The following is a 27,727-nucleotide window of genomic DNA, read 5'->3' as shown; positions in this document are numbered from 1 at the left end:
ATAGTTACTTCAAGGTTGATATCAAAACTGATCATATTATGATCACTGTTGTCAAGCGGCCACAGTACCATAACGTCCCTCACCAGATCATGCGCTTCACTAAAGACCAAGTCTAGAATTTTTCTTTCTCTCGTCGGCTCCTGCACCAGCTGCTCCATAAAGCTGTCCTTGATTTCATCAAGGAATTGTACCTCTCTAGCCTGTCCCGATGTTACTTTTACCCAGTCTATATTTGGATAATTGAAGTCACCCATTATTATCACATTGCCCATTTTGTTTGCGTCTCTGATTTCTTTTATCATTTCTGCGTCTACCTGCTCATCCTGGCGAGGCGGACCGTAGTACACTCCTATCACCGTCCTTTTCCCTTTTATAAATGGAATTTCAACCCACAATGATTCAAGGGTGTGATTTGTGTCCTGCTGAATTTGTAATCTATCTGAGTCAAGGCTCTCATTAATATACAATGCTACCCCTCCACCAGTCCGGTCCACTACGATATACTTTGTACCCCGGTATGTCCCACTGGTTATCCTTCTTCCACCAGGTCTCAGTAATGCCTATTATATCCAATTTTTCATTAACTGCAATATATTCCAACTCTCCCATCTTATTTCTTAGACTCCTAGCATTTACATATAGACATTTCAAAGTATGTTTGTTGTTCCAATTTGCATTTTGCTTAGTACTGAACACTACTGATTTGCCATCTTTTGTCTGACCTTTAGTTGTATTTAAGGGCACCTGGCCTACCACGGTCTGTTGTGCAACCTCACTATCCAGAAACCCTATCTTCCCTGTTTGTGAGGTATCTTTGCAAGATACCTTATCCCGAACCATGCGCTTTTGAGCGACTGTCGGCCTTCCCCCCCATTTCTAGTTTAAAAGCTGCTCTGTCTCCTTTTAAAATGCCGACGCCAGCAGCCTGGTCCCACCCTGGTTAAGGTGGAGCTCATCCTTTCGGAATAGGCTCTCTCTTCCCCAGAATGTTGCCCAGTTCCTAACAAATCTAAAACCCTCCTCCCTGCACCATCGTCTCATCCACGCATTGAGACTCCGGAGCTCTGCCTGTCTCTTGGGCCCTGCGCGTGGAACAGGTAGCATTTCAGAAAATGCTACCCTAGAGGATCTGGATTTGAGCTTTCTACCTAAGAGCCTAAATTTGGCTTCCAGAACCTCTCTCCCACATTTTCCTATGTCATTGGTACCCACATGTACCAAGACAGCGGACTCCTCCCCAGCACTATCTAAAATCCTATCTAGGTGACGCGTGAGGTCCACCACCTTCGCACCAGGCAGGCAAGTCACCAGGCGATCCTCACGTCCACCAGCCACCCAGCTATCTATATGCCTAATGATCGAATCACCAACTACAACAGCTGTCCTAACCTTTCCCTCCCGGGCAGCACTTGGAGACATATCCTCGGTGCGAGAGGATAGTACATCCCCTTGTGGGCACGTCCTGGCTACAGGAGTTCTTCCTACTTTACCAGGGTGATGCTCTCCTTCTAGGAGACCTACAGGGATGTTGTAGAGAAGTCCCACCTCCAGTCTGGTAGCCCTTGTGCTACCCTGGAGGAGGGACTTCTCTACAACATCCCTGTAGGTCTCCTCTATGTACCACTATCCAGCATATTTTCGAAAGAGAAAAACGCCTATAGTGCGACCTAAATCGGAAGATAGATGTTTGTCTCGCAAAGGCGCCCAAATCGGTATAATCGAAAGCCGATTTTGGGCGTTTCCAACTGCACTCCATCGCGGAAACAAACAAAGTTGACGGGGGCGTGTCAGAGGCGTGGTGTAGGCGGAACTGGGGCGTGGTTATCAGCCGAGGAGAGATGGGCGTCTTTAGCTGATAATCGAAAAAAAAGGCGATTTTGGGTCACTTTTTTTGGACCCTTTTTTTTCACAAGTCCCAAAAAAGTGCTCCAACTGCCCAGATGACCACTGGAGGGAATCGGGGATGACCTCCCCAGACTCCTCCAGTGGTCACTAACCCCCTCCCACCAAAAAAAACCCCACTTTAAAAACTTTTTTTCCAGCCTGTATGCCAGCCTCAAAATGCCGTACCCACCTCCATGACAGCAGAATGTGTTCGATCCTGTCACAGTCTTTCCCTGGGTCAGATGTGGCTCTCGGGTGCAGTACAGGGTCACATCAGCATTGCATTGTGGTTGGTGTAGGGTATTGGGCTCCGTGATTTCATTAGCTTGTGTTACAGTCTCACGATGTTGGTAGTTGGTAGGCTCTTCTCCCATGGTGCTTTTCCCCCTGCCTACTGGGTCAGAGTGTGCCCTGTTGTGTTTCCGGTAGTCCATGAGGTAGTGGCCATTTTTGTAAGCCAGTTTTAGTTCCCTTTCCTATGTTAGCCACGTTACAGAACTTAGTTCTTCCCTTGAATGTGGCTGAAAGAGGGCATTGTACAGCATTCTGCCAGCTCTGACCTACTGCTCATCTCAGTACCAGGGAGACTCGTTGCCAGTGGGGCACAACGTCTGATCTGCAGTTAACTGTGAGTAAACGCGGTTATTCCAATAAAGGACGTTTTCGGAGAGATTAGTCTTCAGGTGTTAACTAGTGTGCCAATGTTATACAGCAGCAACAAGTCCTAGAGGCCTGCGTGTATGCAGGTCCCTGGAGCACTTTTAGTGGGTACCGCAGTACACTTCAGCCAGGTGGCCCCAGGCCCATCCCTCCCCCCCCACCTGTAACACTTGTGCTGGTAAATGGGAGGCCTCCAAAACCCACTCTACCCACATGTAGGTGCCCCCTTCACCCCTAAGAGCTATGGTAGTGTTGTACATTTGTGGGTAGTGGGTTTTGGGGGAGGGGGTTGGGAGCTCAGTACCCGTGGTAAGGGAGCTATGCATGTGGGAGCTTTTTCTGAAGTCCACCACACTGACCTAGGGTGCCCAGTTGGTGTCCTGGCATATCAGGGGGGCCAGTGTACTACGAATCGTGGCCCCTCCCACTACCAAATGGCTCGGATTAGGACGTTTTTGAGCAGGGCGTTTTTAGTTTCCATTATCGTTAAAAAAAACAAACGCATAGCTCAAAAACGTCCATTTTTTCGAAACTATGGTTTGGCCTGCCCCTTCACGGACCCGTTCTCGGAGATAAACGCCCATGGAGATAGGCGTTTCCGTTCGATTATGCCCCTCCACGTCTCCCTCAGCTCCACCAAGTCTGCTACTACAGCCTCAAGAGAACAGACACGTTCTGTGAGGGCTAGGAGCTCTTTGCATCAGGCCCACACATATGACATGTCACCAACTGGGAGATAATCATACATGTGACACTCAATGCAAAAGACTGGATAGCACCCCTCTCGCTACTGGACTGCTGACTCCATCTTAGTGTTTTTGAGTTTTTCAATAATTTAAAACTTGCTACAGTATTAAGGATATTAGCCTAATATAAAAGTGTCTTTTAGTTTATGTGGAGGGGAATAATCGAACGGCGCTGGCGAAATACATGGCCGGCGATGTATTTTGGAAGCGCCGCAAACAGCTGGTCAGACCCGTATTTTCGAAAAAGATGGCCGGCCATCTTTTGTTTCGATAATACGGTTCTGGCCAGCCAAATGCATTGGATTTGGTCGGGGTTTGAGATGGCCGGCTTCGTTTTTTAGTGATAATGGAAAGTTATGTCAGCCATCTCAAACCCCGGCCAAATTCAAGGCATTTGGCCGTGGGAGGAGCCAGCATTTTTAGTGCACTGGCCCCCCCTGACATGCCAGGACACCAACCGGGCTCCCTAGGGGTCACTGCGGTGGACTTCAGAAAAGCTCCCACGTGCATAGCTCCCTTACTTTGGTAGCTGAGCCCCCCAACCCCCTCCCCCCCCCCAAAAAAAACCCACTACCCACAAATGTACTGCACCCACTAGAACTGCTCCAGGGACCTGCATACAGCCTCTAGGACTTATTGCTGCTGAATAACTTTGGCACACCAGTTCACACCTGAAGACTAATCTCTCTGAAAAGTCCTTTCTTGAAATAACCACGTTTACTCACAGTTAACTGCACATCAGAGGTTGTGCCCCACTGGCAAAGAGTCCCCTGGTACTAAGATTAGCAGTATGTCAGAGCTGGCACAATGGTGTTGAATGCCCTCTTTCAGCACCATTCAAGGTAAGAACTACGTTCTCTGACGTGGGTAACACAGGAAAGGGATCTAAAACTGTCTTACAAAAATGGCCACTACCGCATGGACTACAACAGGAAACAAAACAGGGCACACTCTGACCCAGTAAGCAGGGGGAAAAGCAGAGCCTACCAACTATCAATACCTATACCCACCACAATGCATTGCTGATGTGACTCTGCAGTGCAAATAACAGAAAAGGTGCCACACTCACCCCAGAGCCACATCACAAGCAGGAAAAGGCTGTCGGAGGACAGAACACATTCTGCTGTCATGGAGGTGGGTACGGCATTTGAGGCTGGCATAGAGGCTGGTAAAAAATTATTTGTAACCTGTTTTTTATGCTGGAGGGGGTTGGTGACCACTGGGGGAGTATGGGGAGGTCATCCCCAATTCCTTCCGGTGGTCATGTGGTCAGTTCGGCCACCTTTTTGAAGCTTGGACCTGAAAAAAAAGGGACCAAGTAAAAGCGGCCAAATTCTCTTCATCGCCGGGTTTTTTTTTCCATTATGGGCTAAAGCCGGCCATTTCGTAACCCCGCCCATGCCCCGCCTTCGCGTCGCTGCCAACACGCCCCCTTGAACTTTCGCCGGCTCTGCGACGGGAAAGCGGCGATGGTGTCAAAATAGCGGCTTTCGATTATACCGATTTGGCCGCTTTTGCGAGATCGCCAGCCATCTCCCAATTTGTGTCGGAAGATGGCCGGCGATCACTTTTGAAAATGAGCTAGATAGTATATTGTGTGATTTATTTAGTGTTTCCTTCTTAGATGTAATGAAATGTATTTAAAACTCTGTAAGAGCACTCCTTGCTTGTTACCCTTATTAAAATAACTGACTATAAAGGAAGAGTTGTCCTAGGGAAGGGTGGGTGTTGGGGAGGGTGGGTGGGAATACTAAATTAGATCCTGCAGTGGCTGTTAGATTATATCTGTTAATGCTGTGGTACAAAGCTTTTAAAACTAAATGGAAAAAGACTATGGAGATTAGTTGTTAAAATTTGCTTTTTATATTTTTATTTTTGCCTAATACTAACCTACAATTCCTGCTTTAAACCCCAATCTTTAAGTTCCCAAAGCAAAGTAGCGTTCATTTACCAGAGAAATGTCCTCTTCTCTCAGAACTTCTCAGAAGGAAAGTTCAGTGGGACCTTTCCTCTTTATATATGATTATGATTTGTAATAATTTTATGGTTTTAGGAGCCAAATGTATTATTTTTAATGTTACCCATTATTTATTCATGTTTTTAAGTTTTAAGGAATATTGTATATTTTATATGAAGCTTACAATATATATATACTGATTTTTTATTTTGTAGTTCTTTTACCCCTGACGCAGCCTGAGGGCGAAACGTGGCTACGTGGGGTAACTGTTCAATAAACCACTTCTTTTTATTTACTTGTTTTGGTATTTTTATGTGATCTGCTTTTACTTCGTTCGTATCTCAGTAGGCAGATCAGTGCCTCTTGTTTTTGTTTTTTATTTTTGAATGATTTTACTGTCCAGCTTGTCAGAGCGGTATAGTAAATTTAATAAAACTATAAACTTTAATTAATGAGGGGGCTTGGAGGAAAGGTGGTTTTAGTGGCAGAGAGGGCACTTAGGGTGAGAGGGTAGGAAGGATACAGAGCGGGTGTCAGTGAAGCAGTAGAGACTTCATGCAGGTTTAGTGAAGGCAGTAGAGAGAATAGTTGATGTTGGAGGACTGATCACATACTGAGATGCCAGACAACAGCAGTGTGCTTATCTTCCATTCTGGTCAGTATAAATAGCAGGTATAGAAGCTGACACAGACTTTTGGTGATGTATGTCCATCTGGAATACGCCAAACGTGCATTCATTCTGGTGCTGTGCAGTACATGCCTATAACACACTCCTTCTTATGGTGCATGATTTTGGCACCATCAACTATAGACGTGCCCATTTTCCTCCTTTATAGAATAATGCGTAGTGTAATCCCTGCAGTATAGGTACATATCTGCAGAATCTCAGCATGCATTTGGCACCTACTTTTTATACAATAACCTCCCCACTGTATAAGTGCATGCTAGCTTGCACTGCACATACTTTTAGGCATGACTTAATTTTTAAGAGGCCTTTTACATGCATAATCAGGGCAATTCTATAAATCAGCGCCTCAGTTTAGGAACCCTAATACCATGCACTTAGCGCCAATTCTATAACAACATCTTAGGTATTGTGAGGAATGGGTTGATAGGCAGAAGCGGAAGGGGAGAAAAGGGGCCCTGCTTCCATGTAGAGGGGAAGAGGGGAAAGAGGGTGACTACAGAAACTACCGATCCCAGAAGGCCGCGCAAAGTAAAGGGGGGGAAGAGAGGGGAAACTACAAGTCCCAGAAGCCTGAGTTGAGCAGGAAACAGGAGGTGGAGGACTTGCCTTCTCAGAGAAGCAAGGGGGAGGAGGCTGATTGGGAAATGAAGTCTGAGGAAGGGAATGAGGAACACCTGCTGGGGGAGGGAGGGGCTGAGCATATGGACTGGCAAGAGGGAGAAGGAGGGGGGGGAACAAGAGGAGATGGATATCTCAGCTTTTGCTCGGGGCCAGGAGGGGACCAAAGGAAAGTAAGTCCTGGAAAACAGACTGTATGAGTGCTAACCCTGTGTGGGTGGTTGTCAGGAGTGAGTGCTGACAAATGAGGGAGGTGGGTCTCTAGGTTTAGCTGACAAGGAACTGCTAGAACCTAGGGGAACTCATACAGCAGCGGGAAAGTTTGCAACAAGATAGCATTTGAACTTGAGAACTGAACTTTGGATTAGAACTCTATAAGGGGGAGAGAAATGAACTGAAGGGGCCTGTGCCAGGAACAGGACCCGTATAGAAGCATTGTTCACTTGGGAGCCTGGCTGGAGAGAAGCCAGGGAGCCGATAGACCTGGTTGCTGGCCTAAAACAACTTTGCAGGCGTGATCTGCTAAAAGTAGATGACGGCCTCCACCTGAGGAAAAGAACTATTGTCCCGCAGGACAAAGGGGGAGGAAGGGGAGAACAGACACAGGGGGTCCCAGTAGACGGAACTGTTTTCTTTTGGCTACCCAAAGAGGAGTATCTTTTTCAGTAGCCCGCCAGTCCTGGAACTGATTGACGGACTTCAGGCGGGAGTGAACTCAGCAGAGGAAGCATGATCTGTGTTTGAATACCAGCAAGGAGGATTACTAGCAGTGCGGAGGTGATTCCCGGATCAGGGCAAGGAGGAGGCAACACCTCGAGCGGTGGACCAGTACCGAGGTGACAGTATATGATTCCATTATAGAATACCAGTATTAAGAAAGCATTGGTGCACCCATGTTTAGGTATGCCCTATTATGCCATGTCAAGTTGGCACCCATAGATGCGCCAAATGACGGACATAATTTGTGGTATTCTATAAACTACACATGTAACTGGGAGACTAACCCCTAGTCCTCCAAGGCCCTGCTATTGTGTATGCCTCTCTTGCATTTATGTGGGTTTTTTTTCAGTTTGAAAATTTGAAATTAACAATACTCAAAAGACATTGACAAAGACCAATATACAAGCCCATATCAATGAGGAAAAGAAGCTGAGAAACGTACATAATAATCTGAGCAGTTCTGAGAGAAAAGGGCATTTCTCTGGGTAAGTGAACATTATTTTGCTCTGTGCTTTGGTGATTTAAAGACTGGAATAAAAGAGAAATTGTAGGCTTATTTATAAAAAAGAAAAACCTTTATTTATTAACTAATTTAACTAGTGTAAAACCCTATTCCCTATGGTTTTAAAATTGAAATTTCTAACAAGAGGTTGAGTCAATAGCATTAACAGAAAGCAAAGCAGGGCCTAGTTCAGTCTTATTTTTTTTTTTTACATCCTCTGTACCAGGGATTTCCCAAGCTCACTACTTTATAGAACAGCACCAGTTTATAGAACTGTCTGCAAGCCCAAAGTATTTTACTTATGAAAAGGGCTTATAAAATTACTGTCCACATGTTCTTTCCAGGGTATCATATTTTATGAGATTGAGCTACGTTTTATTCCCCCCCCCCCCTTATTTCTGTAAAGCAGCACAGCTCCTTTAGTGTATACTATCTCTGACAAAAATATATAAGGAAATCAGCCAATATACTCATGACATCATCAACGGGTAATTTTATTTACCTTGGTAATTTTGATGCACTTTTTATAGCAGATCATTAGCTGTACATTCACAGATGGGTGCTTTGAAAAAAGGAGTTGCTATTAGATAGCAGAAAGTTGATGCATTTGCTATTGCAAGTGTGTATCCGCTGACATTTGAACTGCAAAGGATGGCTGTTCTTCACGAGGTATAATTCCTATTTTCCATACTGGGTCAGTCCAATGCTATACATAGTCCAGTATCCTGCTTCCACCAGTGGCCAATCCAGATCACAAGTACCTGGCAGAAACCTAATTAGTAGCAACATTCCATACTACCAATCCGAGGGCAAGCAGTTGCTTCCCTCAAGTCCATCTCAATAACAGACTATGGATGTTTCCTCCAGGAACTTGTCCAAACCTTTTTAAAACCCAGATATGCTAACCACTGTTACCAAATCATCCAGCAATGAGTTCCACAGCTTAACTATTATTTGAGTGAAAAAAATATATCTTCCTATTTTATTTAAAAGTATTTCCATGTAATTTCATTGAGTGTCCCCTGGTCTTTGTACTTTTTGAAAGAGTGAACATCAGTTCACTTTTACCTATTCTACACTATTTAGGATTTTGTAAACTTCAATAATATTTTTATTTTTGTTACATTTGTACCCAGTGCTTTCCCACTCATTGCAGGCTCAATGTGGCTTACATGGGGCAATGGAGGGTTAAGTGGCTTGCCCAGAGTCACAAGGAGCTGCCTGTGCCTGAAGTGGGAATTGAACTCAGTTCCTCAGTTCCCCAAGACCAAAGTCCACCACTCTAACCACTAGGCCACTCCTCCACTACCTAGTGTGGTATTGTTTGTCTGAGAGTCCTAATCTAGTATTCTGCCTAGCCTCCCTTGTGTATTCTAGACCCTGTATGTATCCTGTTGGTAGCCAGTCCCTGCCCTGTCCTGTAAGTCCTGCCGGCCACCTGCACCCAGGGGCTCAACTCCTGGGGAACGGCGGTCAATGCGCAGGTGAAGTCTAGTTGTTCCTGCTCTGCCTGTTCCAGCTTGTTTGCCTCAGCTGCAGCTCCAGTCCGGGGTTCCAGTCCTGTTCTGCCTTGTCTCTGGTTTGGTGGTGGTTTTGCCTGCCATTGCCGCTCCACAGCAGTGGTCCAAGGGCTCACAAACCCAGTGTTTCCGTGAGAAGACTAACAGAATGCAAAGGCCATGAGCTCGGCAAGATCACCCTACCCGCTGGGCTTCCCGCCTAGAACTGTTGCCCCTGTTGGCAATCCGGGCCACCACCCGGGTTTGGCTCCTGTTTCCTGTGTGAAGTTCGGTTCCAGCTTCATTATTGTTCTTGATCCTTTCATGACACTTGATGAATATCGTGGGAAGCTTTTGTCTGATCCAGCCTTGAAGAAGCGTCCTGAAGTTTCAGCAGAGAGAAAGTGTATCCAGTAGCTTGGGCTCATTGTAAACCCAGTTTCTGCTATTGACCCTTCTACCCTGCTCTGCGAATACCGCCGCCTACTGGTCTCCTGTCCAGCCCTGCGGAATACCCCGTAAGCTGCAGCTGAAAGAAAGCGTCTTGAGAGTCCCAAGCTCCAGGCTTACCTGGAGTCCAACCTGAGGGGCGCTTCCAGCCAAGTTGCTCCGGAGTCCATTCAGAGGTCCAGTTCCAGCCAAGCTCTCAGTCCAAGTGGCGCTTCCAGTCAAGCCTCTGAGTCCAGTCCGAGTGGCACTTCTTACTGAGCTTCAAGTAGCGTTTCCAGTCAAGCCTCGGATTCCTGTCCGAGCGGTGCTTCTAACTGAGCCTCTGATTCCAGTCTGAGTGGCACTTCCAGTTAAGCCTTGGACTCCTGTCCGAGTGGCACTTCATGCTGAGGCCACTCCGAGTTCCAGTGCCAGTCGAGATGCTGAGTCCAAGCTGAGTTCCAGTTGCAGCCAAGTTGCTGAGTCCAAGTCGAGTTTCAGTTCCAGCCAAGAGGCTGAGTCCAAGCTGAGTTCCAGCTCCAGCCAAGCTGCTGAGACCACGCCGAGTTCCAGCTCCAGCCAAGATGCTCAGTTCACGCCAAGTTCCAGTTCCAGTCAAGATGCGGAGTTCACGCCAGTTCCAGCCAAGCTGCTGAGTCCAGGCCAAGTTCCAGTTCTAGCCAAGATGTTGAGTCCATGCCGAGTTCTAGTTCCAGCAGAGATGCTGAGTCCAGTCCGAGTTCCAGTCTGAGTTCCAGCTCTGATGCCAAGCCTGATGCCAGTCCTGATGCCAGTCCGAGTTCCAGTTCCAGCCAAGATGCTGAGTCCAAGTCGAGTTTCAGTTCCAGCCAAGTTGCGGAGTCCACTCCGAGTTCCAGTTCCAGCCGAGCTGCTGAGTCCACTATGAGTTTCAGGTCCAGCCGAGATGCTGAGTCCAGTCTGAGTTCTAGTTCTAGCTGAGATGTTGAGTCCAGTTTGAGTCCTTGCCAAGACACTGATTCCAGTCCAGGTTCCAGTCCCGGTTCGGTTCCTGATTCCAGTCCTGATTCCAGTCCACGGTCCAGTCCTGATTCCAGTCCGAGGTCCAGTCCTGATTCTAGTCTGGGTTCCAGTCTTGACTCCTGTTCAAGCTCCAGCCCAGCTCTCCCTGGTCATGTTTTGAAGTTCCTCCGTAGGTTTCACCATTGTTACCCATGGAGACCTGAATTCCCCGTGAAGGTTGGGGGGGCCTTGAAGGGGAGGTACTGTCATGATGGTGACTGTTTCCTTGTCTATGCTCACCTCGCCCTCTGGTGGCCAGAACCGGTGGCTACTATGGACTGTCATACGTTCCAGACTTCAGCCCGGTCTGGATCTTCCGGGCTGCCAGACTTGCTTTTCTTGTTTGTGCCTGAACAGCACCCGTAGCTGCCTTGTGATTCCTGCAGCTGAACTTCAGCTGCTGATGGGTTTTATTAACCACCTGGAAACTTCTGTGTTTGCCTTTGCATCGTCTAAGGTCCCTGGTATATTGGTGTGCTCTGTGCACTTCTGCCTAGTCCAGTTTCTAGTCTGAGTTCCTTGTCTGGTTCTAGTTAGTTTGTGTGTAGTTTAGCTTTGGTTTTATTGCTTAGTTCTTAGTCTTGTTTCTGGTCTGTATTCCTTGTCTAGTTCTTGGTTGTCTATGTTTCTTTCTTAGTGGCTACTTGGCAGCTTTACTACTGTGATAGTTACCATCTAATAACGAACCTCCCTTTAACTGCCAAACTAGTGGAGTCAGTGGTTCATGTTCTCTACCCACACCAAACTGGTTTCCAAACTAGTCACAACAGTGAAACCACTCTTTTAGGTCTAACCACATACATTAGCTCCCACCAATCACATTCCAAAGCTGTGTTGCTTGTATCTATAGATCTCAAAGCAGTGTTTGACACAATAGACCACTCGCTCCTACTTCAACGCCTCTCACAAATTGGGCTGATGAGTGATGCACTTTCTTGGTTTACCTCCTACATTTCAAACTGTAAGTATGCTGTTTTTTTCTCAATTCCCATTCAAACTCATACTCTCTACCCTCAGGGATACCACAAGGCTCTATCCTATCTCCCCTTTTATTCAACATTTTTCTAGACACTCTATCTTCTTGACTCCCTGGGTCTTGCATCTTTTTCATATGCAGATGACATGCAGGTTCTTACTCCTCTTGATCCCTCTGATAAAACCCAAATAGCTGATCTCAATCGCAAATTAGATTTGGTGTGTTCATGGCTCATGCAACATCGTCTATTGATAAACTTTAGAGGGCTTTGAGCCTGGGAACCTGGGTTTAATTCACTCTGCAGCTCCTTGTGACCTTGGGCAAGTTACTTAACCCTCCATTGCCCCAGGCACAAAAACTTAGATTGTGAGCCCTCTAGAGACAGAGAAAGTACTTGCATAATACAAGTACAGTACTGCATACATCTAGTAGCATTAAAAATATATTTTAAATATTTTTTTCTATTAAGAGGAGAGAAAGACATCAGAGGATAATCACTGTATAGGAGCTACAACAGCAGTCTCCAATCATGGGTCTTAAAAATGTCCTATTATTTGAAAGAAATTTTTTAAACAAAATTATGATTTAAAAAATCTTTTTTCAGCAATTATAGTTTATACAGTGCCATAGCTTCAACTTTCAAACCTCAAAATCATTTTAACCAAGTCCTAAACATCCATTCAACTTAACTTTTCAAAATGTCCACCATTTCGCATGTCCAACAAAGACCTACATTTTACAATATGCTATTTATACATGTAGATGTCATGCAACTGTTTCAAAATATCCTTCTTTATTACCTTTAGTTGGTGTTCCCAATTCTGATTCAGTGCCATCTGAAATAGTTGTCTGGTTTAGGTCAGCCAAGCAGGGAGGGAGATTTGAAGTTAAATTGTTTGATGATGTTTCATGTGTTACAGCTGTTTCATATTTATAACTGAAAAACAATACTGCCATTTTATTGACACTTTCAATAGGCAAATGTTCATTTACTAATGTATAAGAAATTCATTTAAAATATTAGAATATATGTCAAATTTTCTATTAATATTTTGGATATCTGCAACTCGAAAAGGAGGTCAAAAGCAACTCCAATTTAAAAGACATGTGGAAAGGACTACACAGCCTTATGTGTGGATATCATCAGTAATGGCAACTGAACTGCAGATCATGTGATGTCAACTTACCATATGATATATGCTTCTTCTGTAGACTGGCTTACATTGTCTCCAATATTTGAGACTGAGACAGCATGACAATGTGATTACTTCCAGTTGCATCCTGACAGGCTTTTTGTATCACTTGGAGTTAGTCAGCTGCCTGCAGGCACTGATATAGGTGTTAGTAGAGGACCAGGTGAGATGTTTAAAATTAGGAAGCAGTTCTCTGTCTTTCCCCTTGCCTCCTTTGATGGTCCCCAGGAGCTACTCATTTTCTCTTCACCCAGTGTTGCCTAGTGTACAGCTTAGATTACTTAAAAAATTGCTTTGCCGAGTTTTGTAAGGAGACCTTTCTTTATATACCCTTGACCCTTTATATACCCCTTTGACCCAGAGGAGATAGAAAGTAAACACTGCAGAACAGGTGGGAAGCCAAAATTAGAGGTTAAAAGGGAAAGTGAGGTAGTGGGTAGAATGGAAGGGCAGTAGATACCATAGCAGAAAAAAAGAGTTTCCAGCTAAGATGCTTCATTGGACAAAGGACAGGGCTAGGGATGCAGAGGATCCAGGGTACAGAATAAAATGGAAGACCACTCATGGGCATGGCTCAGTTGCCAGCGGGAATCCTAAATCTTTGTTTTATTTATTATCTATTTATTTATTTATAACTTTATATTACTACTAATACTACTACTACTTATGAATAGCGCTACTAGATGCACGCTGCACTGTACACTTGAACATGAAGAGACAGTCCCTGCTCAACAGAGCTTACAATCTAATTAGGACAGACAAACAGGACAAATAAGGGAATTACTAAGGTGGGGATGATAAAATAAGGGTACTGAACAAGTGAACAGGGCCGCCGAGAGACAAAGCTGGGCCCAGGGCAAACCATCTTCAGGGCCCTCCGCCCCGGTGCACCACACATAAGGCAAAAGTCAAAATTTTGATAATATTTATATAATTTAATATGTTGCAGTAATTATATAGAATACTTAAAAACAGACTGTGGTTGTATTCTAGTGGAGGAATGCTTTGCGAGTTTTTTTTGTTGGCAAATATTTCTATGACAGTGTCAAAGTTCATGCGTCTTCCTAATTCAGCCTCAATGGCAAGCAATCCTAAACTACTGAGTTTCTGCTGCCCCATTGTTGATCGAAGCACACTTTTTACTCTTTTCAAGGTGCTGAATGATCGTTTAGCTTGAGCCACAGATACTGGTAGCGTACAAAATATGCGTAAAGCAATACAGACATTAGGAACAGTGAGGACAGATTCAAACACCTTAATTTGTTCAATAGTTCAAGTGGCTCCATTGGGTCATTTCCAATATTGGCTGTGTGAATTGCTTTTAAGTGTTTTATTTCTTCAGACAATGCTGAAGAAGAAACATCAATGCTGTATTTGGTGCAAAAGGTTCTAACCTTTGCTTCTATTTCTTCATCAGATAAAAGGAGATACATCCAAAGGAAGCTGAATGTTTCATGAAGTTTCACACACTCTTCATATTGCACCATTACATTTGCAATAACACAATCAATCAAAACATAGAACACATTTTTTAGAACCATTCTTCACAATCACTTTCATTTACCTCTGATATATTTGATTGATGTGGTTCATCGGCCATTCTTTTTCTTTTCCTAATTCTAATTTGTGGAAATTCCATGTTGAAGTCTACATTTCCAGCAACCAGTTTGCTTTCTTTCAAAATTGCATTCCAATTTTCTCTAATAACATTCTTTAGTTTGCTACTAAGTTCCGAATGTTTTTTATTTCAATGTCTAATGAACATTTCTTTGCTTGCAACACTTTGTTGTGGTAATCTATTTCCATCAAAATCTTAAGCCAGAGAGAGCACATAAGGACACATTGAAATGATTTCAGATATGTCTGCAGTCCGTCAATTTCAAATATGGTCCCAGGTCTAAGGTTTAGATTTTCCATTTCTTCAAGCGCATTCAAAATACCTGGCAGATGTGCAGCTATTGTCAGGCTTTCAAGGCAGAACTCGATTCGTGAGCCCTTGGGCCACTGCTGTGGAGTGGCAGTGGCAGGCAAAACCACCCCCAAACCAGACAAGGCAGAAAAGGACTGGAACCCCGGACTGGAGTTGCAGCTGAGGCAAACAAGCTGGAACAGGCATAGCAGGAACAACTAGACTTCACCTGCGCTTGACCGCTGTTCCCCAAGAGTTGAGCCCCTGGGTGCAGGTGGCCGGCAGGACTTATAGGACAGGGCAGGGACTGGATACCAATAGGACACACACAGGGTCTAGAATACACAAGGGAGGTTAGGCAGAATACTAGACTAGGACTCTCAGACAAAGAATACCACACTAGGTAGAAAGCAGACAGGCTCAAGAACAAGGACTGAAAGCTGCCAAGCAGCCACTAGGAAGAAACACAGACAGGAAAGAATCAGGACTGAAAGCTGCCAAGCAGCCACTATGAAAGAAACACAGAGAACCAAGAACTAGACAAGGAATACAGACCAGAAACAAGACTAGGAACTAAGCAATAAAACCAAAGCTAAACTACACACAAACTAACTAGAACCAGACAAGGAACTTAGACTAGAAACTGGACTAGGCAGAAGTGCACAGAGCACACCAACATACCAGGGACCTTAGACAATGCAAAGGCAAACACAGAAGTTTCCAGGTTGTTAATAAAGCCCATCAGCAGCTGAAGTTCAGATGCAGGAATCACAAGGCAGCTACGGGTGCTGTTCAGGCACAAACAAGAAAAGCAAGTCTGGCAGCCCAGAAGATCCGGACCGGACTGGGCTGAAGTCTGGAACGTGTGACAGTCCATAGCAGCCACCGGTTCTGGCCACCAGAGGGCGAGGTGAGCACAGACAAGGAAACAGTCACCATCGTGACAGCTATAGGACATATGCTTGCAACCCTTGCAGACCAACAGGTGTCCGACATTCTGTGCAATGAACCAGTGATTTTTTCATAAGTATTTCCCATCTTTGAGGACTTGAGGCAAATAGGGCATATAACTTTTCAACAACTCCAAAAAATGTTAAAGCCTGAACACTGCTTTCTGCTGCATGGACTCCACACAAATTTAGACTGTGGCAAGCACAAGGTGAAAACTCAGCCAACTGATTTATTCTTAATATGTGAGCTTTAGCACCATTGTAAGCTCCACTCATGTTGCTACCGTTGTCGTACCCCTCACCCCGACACTCGGAAATTAGAATCTTGTGTTTGCTGAAAACGTCAATGATTAGATTGGCAATGTCTTCACCTGTCTTTTTATTGCAGTTTACAAACTCAAGAAATCTCTCTTCAATCTCATGTTACCCAGTTTCCTCCTTCAAAAAAACATATCTTAAGATGAAACTAGTTTGTTCTATGTGAGCAGAACCGGGAGTGGCATTAACAATGATAGAATAATATTTTGCAGAATATCTTTCCATTTAAATTGTTTTTCTATCTTGATCAGCACAGCACTCGATAAACTCATTCCGTATGTCAGCTGATAGATAGTGAACTTGCAACCGAGAATGAGCTTCTTGTTGTGATTCTCTCTTGAGATGATGCTCTAAAAGAGAATTATAGCGACTTAACTCAATTCCAAGAAAATTTCCATTATTTGGATCTCCAATTACATTATTGTCTCCTCTAAATGCTAGACCTCTCTCTGCTAAGAAAAATGTAACATCAAGAAGTCTCCGGAGTATCTGTTTCCACAAATATGCTTTATTTTCTATAACTTTCTGCAAATGATGCTCAATGTTTCGACTAGTTTTCAGACCAGATTCAAGTGTGCGCCACATGACATAGCATTTTTTGTGTTCTGAACTTTCCTGATGCTCTGGAACTTTCTCGTATAGCTTTTTCCATTTGAGGTGATTCTGTGATTCTGTGACAGAAAGCGCTCACTTGGGAGAGTGTCTCTCTGTTTGATGTTGTGCAAAGGTTTGCCTTCAGGGACAGCATTGAAAGCAACAGATTGCTTTTAGTAAAGATACTGTATTCTATAATGCAGCCATATACACTCTGTTACACCTTTGGGCTTATTTTCAAAGCACTTAGCCTTCCAAAGTTCCATAGAAACCTTTGAAAATATGCCTCCTTGTTATCCCTGATGAAGGCGCTGGGTGCCGAAACACGGACCATGTTGGGTCCATTCAAGAACTGTTTCATCTAAACATATGATTAAAGGTTTTATCCTTCCCCCTTTTTTGAAGGCTCTTGGTACTTTTTTGTTGTGTACTTTGGATTTTTGTTTGTACTTCCCTCCCTCTCTTTGCTATTTTTTTTGACAATATGGGATGAACATTTTTTTTTGTTACATTTGTACCCCGCGCTTTCCCACTCATGGCAGGCTCAATGCGGCTTACATGGGGCAATGGAGGGTTAAGTGACTTGCCCAGAGTCACAAGGAACTGCCTGTGCCTGAAGTGGGAATCAAACTCAGTTCCTCAGTTCCCCAGGACTAAAGTCCACCACCCTAACCACTAGGCCACTCCTCCACAACCGAGAGTTGAGAAAAGGTGACAAGGAAAACAGTACAATGCCTGTTTAACTGTACTCCACACTAACCAGTCCCTCGGTACAATTTCCCCATTTTGTAGCTTAATTTTGAGGATTGATGTTGGGAATTGCCGATTTTCTGATTCTCTAGGGAATTCACAAATATGGGGGTGAGGCTGAGGACCTCTCTCTACTGCTTCTTCTATTTCCTGTTTTGTGAGACTTTTTTTTGTAAGAGTTCCTACATCAAACGTATTGGTATCAATTCTTATATTCAGCGAAGTAGCAGATTGAGCTTGTCCTTCATCAGCCGGACTTTGTAACTCACTTTCAAATGACACTTCAGCCTCTGTTTGTTCTCTTACTGGTGCTGTTGTTGGTGTACTTGGCATGTGAGAATCGTCTTGAACCTTCTGTATTGAAAATGAAAATCTTAAGCTCTGAAGCGACTGCTGGCCCTTTTTATCTTCTTGATCACATTTTTTCTTCTCTCAAAGTTTTTCAGATCCTGATTTATGATAACTCATGTTGATGATATTACCTTTTGGGAAAACTGAGAGAGAAATAGAAGGCGGTAATTTGAAATCTGTGCATAGTTTTACTTTTTTTTTCTATTCAATACCCTAGCATAATGTGTCCGCGTACATGAACGAACTAGATCCAGCAAGCTTTCCTATTTTTATTCATATCACCACCAAATCATAGCAACTTAACAATTCCAGAATGACAAGAAAATTTCCATTATTTGGATTTCCATTACTGTCTCCTTTAAATGCTAGACCTCTCTGTCTGCTAAGAAAAATGTAACATCAAGAAGTCTCCAGAGTATCTGTTTCCACAAATAAGCTTTACCGTGTATACTACTACTACTAACGAACATTTCTAAAGCGATACCATCATCAAATACTCATGTATTTCCAGCATGCACACAGCAGGAGCAGTCAGTCATTTCAGAAAAAGCAATAATGACAATTCCATAAGCCATGGCATGCCTAAAATAAGGAGCCAATCATACGCCCATAAATACAGAATAGCAATAGCATTATAGCTGCACTTACTTACACATGTAATTGATGCCATTAATTGGCCGTCGTTGCCCATTACTTGCATAATCAATGTGTATCCTTACTAAGTGGTATATAATGTGAGGGGGGGGGGGGGAGGGAGGGGGGACACACTGGAACACCAGTCTTTGACTTTCTAGTAAATGAAAATAAATGGCACTGGAAAATTAATTACTTACCTTACAAAAAATCAGTTCTGGTTTGTCTACTCGCTCTGTCCTCTGTGTCCTCCTGTGACCTGCTGTATTGTTGTGTGTTGGTGTCCTGGCTGGCTCCTGGACCTGCATTGCTCCACCACCTGTCCTGGACTATTCCTGGCCTAGCAGCAGGGAGGGACTCGAGGAGGAGACTTGGTGGGTTGGTGCAAATGGGACTGCACTGCCTGGGAGAGGGAGACCACCACCATCTGCTGCAGCAGAATTAAAATTTTCCAGGCTGGCCCACCCCTGTGACCTGCTGTGTTGCTGTGTGTCACAGTGTCGGTGTCCTCCTGGCTGGCTCCTGGACCTGCTCCACCACCACCTGTCCTGGACTACTCTTGGCCAAGCTGGCCTAGCAGCAGGGAGGAACTCACTCGAGGAGGAGGGTGGGTTGGTTGGTGCAAGTGCACTGCCTGGGAGAGGGAGAGACAGGCCCACCAGCAGCCCTGCACCGCTCTATAAAGCAGCTACTTCTCTCAGCCCGCGGGGCCCCGGCCAGAGTCTGAGAGCCACCAGTCAGACCGCCAAGCGTCAACCGCCACTCGATGCGACCCGGAGGAAGAGCAGCAGGCACTAGCCCCGCCTGCAGCGCAGCCACCACCACACGTCATTGTTAGGGTAGGGACCACCCAGGCTGGCCACACTGTCCATGCAGCATGCATGCAAAGGAGGAGCAGCAAATCGTGAGGCTGCGAGGAAGTGGAGCTGTGTCGGAAAACCATTTGCGCTGCAGCCTGAGCCTTTAGTTCTCCCTGTCAGTGCTCCACCCAGGGGCATAGCTACCATGGGGCCAAAGGGGCCTGGGCCCCTGTAGTTTTGGCCCTGGACCCCCTTGCCACGACCCTCTTGACTCCCCCCTTCCCGCCGCCGTTGCGTACCTTTGCTGGTGGGGGACCCCAACCCCTGCCAGCCGAAGTTCTCTCCTCGACCGTGCAGCATTGCTTGCTGAATGATCTGATCAACTTTCTGTGCGTGCGTCTGACATGCAGGACGTCAGACGCATGCACAGAAACAGACTCAAACTTGATCACATCATTCGGCAACGCCGCGTGGCCGAGAAGAGGACTTCGGCTGGCGGGGGTTGGGGTCCCCCACCAGCAAAGGTACGCAGTGGGAGAGGGTTGGCGGCGGGAAGGGGGGGGTCGAGAGGGTTGCGGCGGGGGGGGTGAAAGTTGGCAGTAGCAGGCGGGCGGGTGGTGAGATCAGTGGCGCTGGAGGCTAAAATGTGCCCCCCTCACCTCGGGCTCTGGACCCCCCTCCCGTCGAAGTCTGGCTACGCACCTGGCTCCACCAGCCATGGTGCTGAACAAACACAGCGACACTGTCAGAATATAAGTCATGTGACAGAATTTTGAACAGATTGACGAGGAGAGAGATGGCTAACAGGCTTATTTTCGAAAGAGAAGGGCGCCCATCTTTCGACACAAATCGGGAGATGGGCGTCCTTCTCTCAGGGTCGCCCAAATCGGCATAATCGAAAGCTGATTTTGGGCGTCCCCAACTGCTTCCCGTTGCGGGGACGACCAAAGTTCCTGGGGGCGTGTTGGAGGCGTAGCAAAGGCGGGACTGGGGCATGCCTAACAGATGGGCGTCCTCAAGCGATAATGGAAAAAAGAAGGGCGTCCCTGATGATCACTTGGTCGACTTTACTTGGTCCATTTTTTCTTACGACCAAGCCTCAAAAAGGTGAGTGAACTGACCAGATGACACCCTGAAATGAGTTGGATTTGGTTGTTTTTGAGATGGGCGTCGTCGGTTTCCATTATCGCAGAAAACCGGGGATGACCAACTCTAAGGTCGACCTAAATGTTGAGATTTGGGCGTCCCCGACCGTATTATCAAAACAAAAGATGGACGCTCATCTTGTTTCGATAATACGGGTTTCCCCGCCCCTTCGCAGGGACATCCTGCGAGGACGCACTCAGGAAAACTTGGGCACCCCATTCGATTATACCCCTCCACGTGGGAGACCTGTGAGAAGCAAGTTGCAATTGTCTAAGCGAGAGGTGATAAGAGTGTGGATAAGGGTTCTGGTAGTGTGCTCAGAAAGGAAAGTGCGAATTTTGCTGATATTGTAGAGAAAGAAACGACAGGTTTTAGCAGTCTGCTGAATATGTTCAGAGAAGGAGAGAGAGGAGTTGAAGATGACCCCAAGGTTACAAGCTGATGAGACAGGGAGGATGAGAGTGTTATCCACAGAAATAGAGAATGGGGGAAGAGGAGAGGTTGATTTAGGGGGAAAGATAAGAAGCTCAGTCTTGGACATATTTAGTTTCAGATGGTGGTGAGACATCCAGGCTGCAATGTCAGACAGGCAGGCTGATACTTTGGCCTGAATTTCTGCTGAGATTTCTGGTGTGGAGAGGTAGATCAGCGTAAAGGTGGTACTGAAAACCAAGGGATGAGATCAGAGGACCAAGGGAAGAAGTATAGATGGAGAAAAGAGGTCCCAGGACAGATCCCTGAGGTACACCAACTGACAGTGGGACAGAAATGGAGGAGGATCCACCAGAGTATACACTAAAGGTACGATGGGAGAGATAAGAAGAAAACCAGGAAAGAACAGGGCCCTGAAATCCAAATGAGAACAGCGTATCAATGAGTAGGCTGTGATCAACAGTGTCAAAAGCAGCAGATAGATCGAGAAGGATGAGGATGGAATAGAGGCCTTTGGATATGGCTAGGAACAGGTCATTGGACACTTTAGCAAGTGCTGTTTCAGTGGAATGAAGGGGGCGAAAGCCAGATTGAAGTGGATCAAGAATATCTTGAGAGGAAAGAAAGTCAAGACAATGGTGGTGAACAGCACGTTCAAGTATCTTGGATAGGAAAGGGAGGAGGGAGATGGGGCAATAGTTGGAAGGACAGGTAGGGTCCAATGAAGGTTTTTTAAGGAGTAGTGTGACTATGGCATGTTTGAAGGCATCAGGAACAGTCGCAGTGGAAAGTGAAAGATTGAGGATATAACAGATAAAAGGGATGACAGTAAGAGAGAAAGTGTTAAGTAGATGGGTAGAAATAGGATCGGAGAAACAGGTAGTTAGTTTTGAGGAGGAAAGAAGATGTGTAGTTTCCTCTTCAGTGATTTCAGAAAAGGAAGAAAAGGAGGCAGGGGTTGGAAGGTTGAGAGAATTAAGGGAAGGAGAGGTGGAGGTGACCTGGTTGAGAATTCAAGTTTAATCTTGTGAACCTTATCATGAAAGTACTCAGCCAGAGTCTGGGAAGAAAGTGAAGAGGGAATTGGAGGTGAAGGCACTTTATAACTTTATATATAATAATCAAATATGGCCCCATGAGATTACCTGATACTTCCCATCTTACTCAACCAGATGGGGATATAACTCCTACAACTGTTCAATTGGAAGCATACTTTCAGGATAAACTCTTAAAGGCTAGAGCCTTATTTTCAAATTCAATGCAGATTGACAGATATGAGGTTACAACTAGCTCTTTTGAAATAACATAGTAACATTACGTGGTAAATGACAGCAGATAAAGACCTGTATGGTCCATCCAGACTGCCCAACAAGATAAACTCATTTTACATGATATGCTATACCTTAGATGTATACCCGAGTTTGATTGTCTGCTCAGCACTGTTCTTGTACTAAAAGTTCTGAAGCTAAAGTCAAAGCCCCTTAAAATTTACACTCCAGCCCATAAAAGTCTGCCCAGCAATGGTTTTGCTTCCCAGTTACCAGTGTTGCCACCCAATCTCCGCTAAAATTCCGTGGATCCATTCCTTCTAAACAGGATTCCTTTGCATTTATTCTATGCATGTTTGAATTCCATTACCATTTTCATCTCCACCACCTTCCTGCGGGAGGGCATTCCATGTATCACCCTTTCCGTGAAAAAATACTTCCGGACATTACTCCCGAGTCTGCTCCCCTTCAACCTCAATTCATATCCTCTAGTTCTACTGCCTTCCCATCTCCAGAAAAGATTTGTTTGCTGATTAATACCTTTCAAATATTTGAATGTCTGTATCATGTCACCCCTGTTTCTCCTTTCCTCCAAGGTATACATGTTCAGGTCGGCAAGTCTCTCCTCATATGGTTTGCAACGCAAATCCCATACCATTTTTGTAGCTTTTCTTTGCACCACTTCCAGACTTTTTACATCTTTAGCAAGATACGGCCTCCAAAACTGAATACAATACTCCAAGTGGGGTCTCACCAATGACTTGTAGAGTCCTTTCTTCTGCTGGTTATACCCAGGGCTTTTTTTGAGGGGGTACTGAGTACCGGCACCTTTTCCATTGTCTGCTAAAATTGACCCATGGTCCCCTAGTTTTGATGAAAGAGCTCAGGCTCTGCACATCAATTCTGCCTTGTCATAGATTCTGTGACAGGTTGCAGAGGGCCTGGCTATTGTGGGGTGGATCTCTCAGTGATCACCCCATCACTGAAGGGTGGTCTGGAATTTGAGTACCAGCACCTTTTTCGCTAGGGAAAACACACTGGTTATATCCCTCTCTATGCAGCCTAGCATCCTTCTGTCCATGGCCACCACCTTGTTGCATTGTTTCTTAACCTTCAGATCCTTGAACACTAACACTCCAAGTTGTCTCTCCTGAGTCAAGCTTACTAATCTCTCCCCTCCTATCCAGTATCTCTCTTTTGGGTTTCTGCACCCCAAGTGCATCACTCTGCACTTCTTGGCAATAAATGTTAACTTCCTTTTCTAAATGAGGTTTTCAATTTATTACTGGAGTACAAACTCTGAAATTACTTACACAAAGTACTCCTTACACCATACGTATCTTAAACTTGTTTATTATATTACATATACCTATTTTTTACCCTAATCCTCGAAACTCACATTCTCACATCACATTCACACATAGCACCCATTTCTCTAGTTGTAATAATCATCTATTGCGCATTATCATTTGATACACAACTCTGCACTTACATTTACATTATATATAGAACATCAGATCCAAGACATATTTCAGTCATTATTTCAAAATAGTTCATAATAATGGTCTAACTGTTCAATTCAATGCATCAAATTCAAATGCCCTTAATGAGCGCAGATTGCAGTACTTTACAGCTATTATAATGATCTAACTGTTCAGTTCGTTGCATCAAATCAAATGTCTTTGTTAAGCCCAGATAGCAGTGCTTTAAAGCAATTAGAGAACTGTGTTCCATGCGGAACCCCGCAGCGTGAGAAAGGCTAATGAGGAGCATAATCCGCAAACATTCACTCTGGTTGAAAAACCTTTTAAACCCAGCAGATTTTCTACATCTTCTCCAGGTTCTCTATGCGAGACCGCATTTCAATATGCAAGACCACATTTCGGAAGTTTCCTTCATCAGGAGGAACCAATGCCCGAAGTCTGTAATGTATATACATATAAACATACAAATACAGGCATAGGTAATAACTTGTTTGTTTCAATCATTCTAATATTTTTTAATTATCCGTTATAAAGATAGGCCGCTTACCATCGGGACTTCAATCCAAGTCAGGGTTTGTCACCCCGCTCCAAAAATGCTGTACCAGAGAGCACACGAACTGGGGTTTAAATATCCCTTAGCTCCTCCTCTTAAATGGCGTGGCCGCTCTACAGCCACTCTACCTCAAGATTGAGGCCACTAGGGGCCACCGTAGCCCATTCAAAGATGTACCGCTGTTCAATATTGTGAAGCTGAGCACTAATATCACCCCCGCGTGTTGAAGCGGTTAATTGTATCAACACCACACATTTCAAATCATCTATATTATGCTTTTTTTCATAGTAACTATGTTACTATGTTACATGTAGTGTGGGTAGATAAATAAAACCTCCTGTTAGAGCCTGGTATAAAAATCCAGCTAGTGGTAATCGCATATTTACAGTAGACGCATCTATCACAGGGCCCATGCATGCCCTCTTTTTTATCTCTGCCAGGCTTTTTTAATAACTCACCCACATTGGATTTACGCTGATAGGCTATTTTGGGGCGCTCTCTGAACTCTGTATGCACTGATAGCACATGCCAATATTTGTGGACTAACTGTCCAACCAATGATGCTCGGTGAGAAAACGGAATTACGCATGCTATGGATCCGCTCATAGATTTCTGCTTAGGAACAAACAGCCATGGTCTGTGTGCATAACGCGCCTTCTTATAAGCCTTTTTTATAATGCTCATAGGATACCCTCTTTGGTGGAACCTATGTATCATCTTCTCAGCTTGGATCTTAAAGTCCTCGAGAGATGTACACAGTCTTCTTAGCCTCAAAAATTGACCGACAGGGACCCCTCTCCGTAATCCTATATGATGATGACTGGTATAGTGTAAGAGGGTGTTCCTGTCGGTCGGCTTTCGAAATATAGAGGTAGAAAATCCACCGTCATCCCTACTGAAAATTCTTATATCCAAGAATTCCATTTCTGATTTTGAAATACGATGGGTAAATTTGATACATGGGTCCGCCATATTAAGGGAATCAATGAAAGTATATAGGTCCTGTTCAGATCCATGCCAGAACATCACAATGTCATCTATACACCTCTTCCATAGTACCACTTTATTGTACATGGAAGAGGCATATACAGGATTAATTTCAAACATTGTCATATACAGGCATGTGAGCGATGGGGCAACAGTTGCCCCCATCGCTACGCCTTGCTTCTGTACATAAAATTTGTTTTGAAATTCAAAGTAATTTTCACAAATGACCCAAGTTAACAACTGTTTCAGAACTGGTATTTTGGACTTAGATATAGATGACTTATCCAAATAAGCACAGGCGACATCAATGACTTTTTCCTGGGGTAAACTAGTATATAGGGATACTACATCTAAGCCCACCATGTAAAAGTTGTCATCATTTCTGAAATTACTTATATTTATCTTTTCTATCATTGTGATAAAATCTGAGGAGTCCCGGACATATGACAATGCCTGACTCACAAACGGTCTAAGTGTGTAATCTACCATTTGTGACAGGGGTTCCAATATGAAATCCCTTGTAGATACAATGGGATGACCAGGGGGGTCCACAGTGGACTTGTGGATCTTTGGGACAAAGTATATATATGGGGTCCTAGGATTTGGGGGGGACAACAATTTTTGTTCTTTTTTTGAAAGTATACCATCCATTACTGCTCTGTCCACATATTGAGTAATTTGTTGCTTTAACCTTTGAGTTGGATCATAATCAATTTGGTTATACTATGTTTCATTTTGAAGTTGTCTAAGACCCTCTCCTGCATACTTGTCCATATCCATCACCACTGTGGATCCCCCCTTATCTGCTCTTATAATAGTTATCTGTGGATTACTTGCTAAACATTGGAGGCTACGATGTTGGCAAAAGGACAGATTCTGGAAATGATCAGCATTATCTAGATGTTCTATTTTCACTAGCTCGGCTAAAAAGTTTTGAAAAGCCATGATGGAAGAATCTGGAGGCCCAGGGGATACCCATTTGGATTTCCCCTTTGAACGATAAAGTTTCCAATCTTCTTGTTGATCGAAACTAGGAGTACCAAAAAATAATCTCAACCGAAGGTCTCTAAAAAACCTAAACAGTCCCTGTCTAGTAGCGAACGCATCATAGTGCGTATAAGGGACAAACGAAAGACCTTTGTTCAGGACTTCCTGCTGGTCTTGGGTAAGAGTAATGGACGATATATTTATCACGTTATTATTTTCTTGGGTTTCTTTCCCTTGGCTGTTGTTTTGCTCATATCTGTTTTCACTTCCACTGAATTCTCCGATACCTGGTCGGGCAAACGTAAAAAAGAATCTGATGATATCTTATCTTGACAGCAAAAGAAGTGGAAAACACAACTTCAAGAGATCAATCCGAGGCACCAGGGTGAGATGCTCCAGAAAAAACTTTATTAGGATCCTACACGGTCCGTGTTTTGGCTTTTAAAAGAGCCTTCATCAGGGGTCGATCAGTGGGTGCACAAAGTATGTACTGATTGACAGTGGAGCACATGAAATGTCGTCTCTAAATAAAACGAGGCGTACTGCCTCGCACCAACAGGTTCAGTTTGGAGCATCTCACCCTGGTGTCTCGGATTGATCTCTTGAAGTTGTGTTTTCCACTTCCTTTTGCTGTTGAATTTTTGTGGAAACTGCGAACCCCAATATCTTATCTTGATCATATTGTTTACGAGTGACCATAGGCGTACTTTTATGTCTATTAACCCCCTTGTTATCTTCTTTGCCCAACGAGTCACTAGATGACATTTTAAAGGTGACTCTTCTACCCCCACCTCGATTTTTCCGTCCTCTACTCATTTTGTCCATCCAGCTATATACAAACCCCTTAGTGTAGTCATATTCGTCTCGTTTGTATTTATCTATTTTTAATTCCCATTGTTGACCTCTGTATAGCTCTACTTTGGAATAATGTTCATCTAAATTTTGTTCAAAAATTGTTTTATCTTGGGTCTGTTTGATACTTTCAATTTTACCCTTAATTTCATCTTGTTGCTGTTTAATTTCCTCCTGCAGAACATCTATAGTCAGTAGCATGAGATCGAATGAGCATTGCATTATAACTGAGTTCCAATTCGCCACATATTGGGCATTACCCCAAAATCTAGGTTCCTTATTTATTCGCAGTCCACGAGGGACTCTTTGGACATGACAATACTCTATTAAGGCAGCCGAATGTAACTCCATTCTTACCAATGCCTTATGCACTCTATAAATTTCTTCCCACCCGCATGTCTGTTGTTGCAGTGAATCAGAAAACAAACGAGCGACCCCCAATAGCTCAGTAATACGTTCATCAGACAAACCTGACTTGGATTCCCAATTAGCAGCAGCCATTACCTCACTTGTGTGAATTACGATTCTTTTCTAACTGAGGTTTTCAATTTATTACTAGAGTACAAACTCCGAAATTACTTACACAAAGTACTCCTTACACCATACGTATCTTAAACTTGTTTATTATATTACATATGCCTATTTCTTACCCTAATCCTCGAAACTCACATTCTCACATCACATTCACACATAGCACCCATTTCTCTAGTTGTAATAATCATCTATTGCGCATTATCATTTGATACATAACTCTGCACTTACATTTACATTGTATATAGAACATCAGATCCAAGACATAT

The 27,727-nt window shown here is 44.2% G+C and overlaps 1 protein-coding gene across 3 annotated transcripts in view; it reads right to left on the bottom strand.

The window, feature by feature from the left end:
* Positions 1-27,727, bottom strand: part of LOC115479359 (solute carrier organic anion transporter family member 1B3-like) — a 699,693-nt gene that overhangs the window by 416,005 nt on the left and 255,961 nt on the right. For all 3 annotated transcript variants that reach the window (XM_030217247.1, XM_030217249.1, XM_030217248.1), the window contains one exon: positions 12,521-12,657. In XM_030217247.1, the coding sequence (XP_030073107.1) occupies positions 12,521-12,657 (137 nt within the window). The remainder of the gene's footprint in view (positions 1-12,520; positions 12,658-27,727) is intronic.

Source organism: Microcaecilia unicolor, chromosome 10, assembly GCF_901765095.1.
Source record: "Microcaecilia unicolor chromosome 10, aMicUni1.1, whole genome shotgun sequence".
Taxonomy (NCBI): Eukaryota; Metazoa; Chordata; class Amphibia; order Gymnophiona; family Siphonopidae; genus Microcaecilia; species Microcaecilia unicolor.
This window is presented reverse-complemented; position numbering and strand designations above follow the sequence as displayed.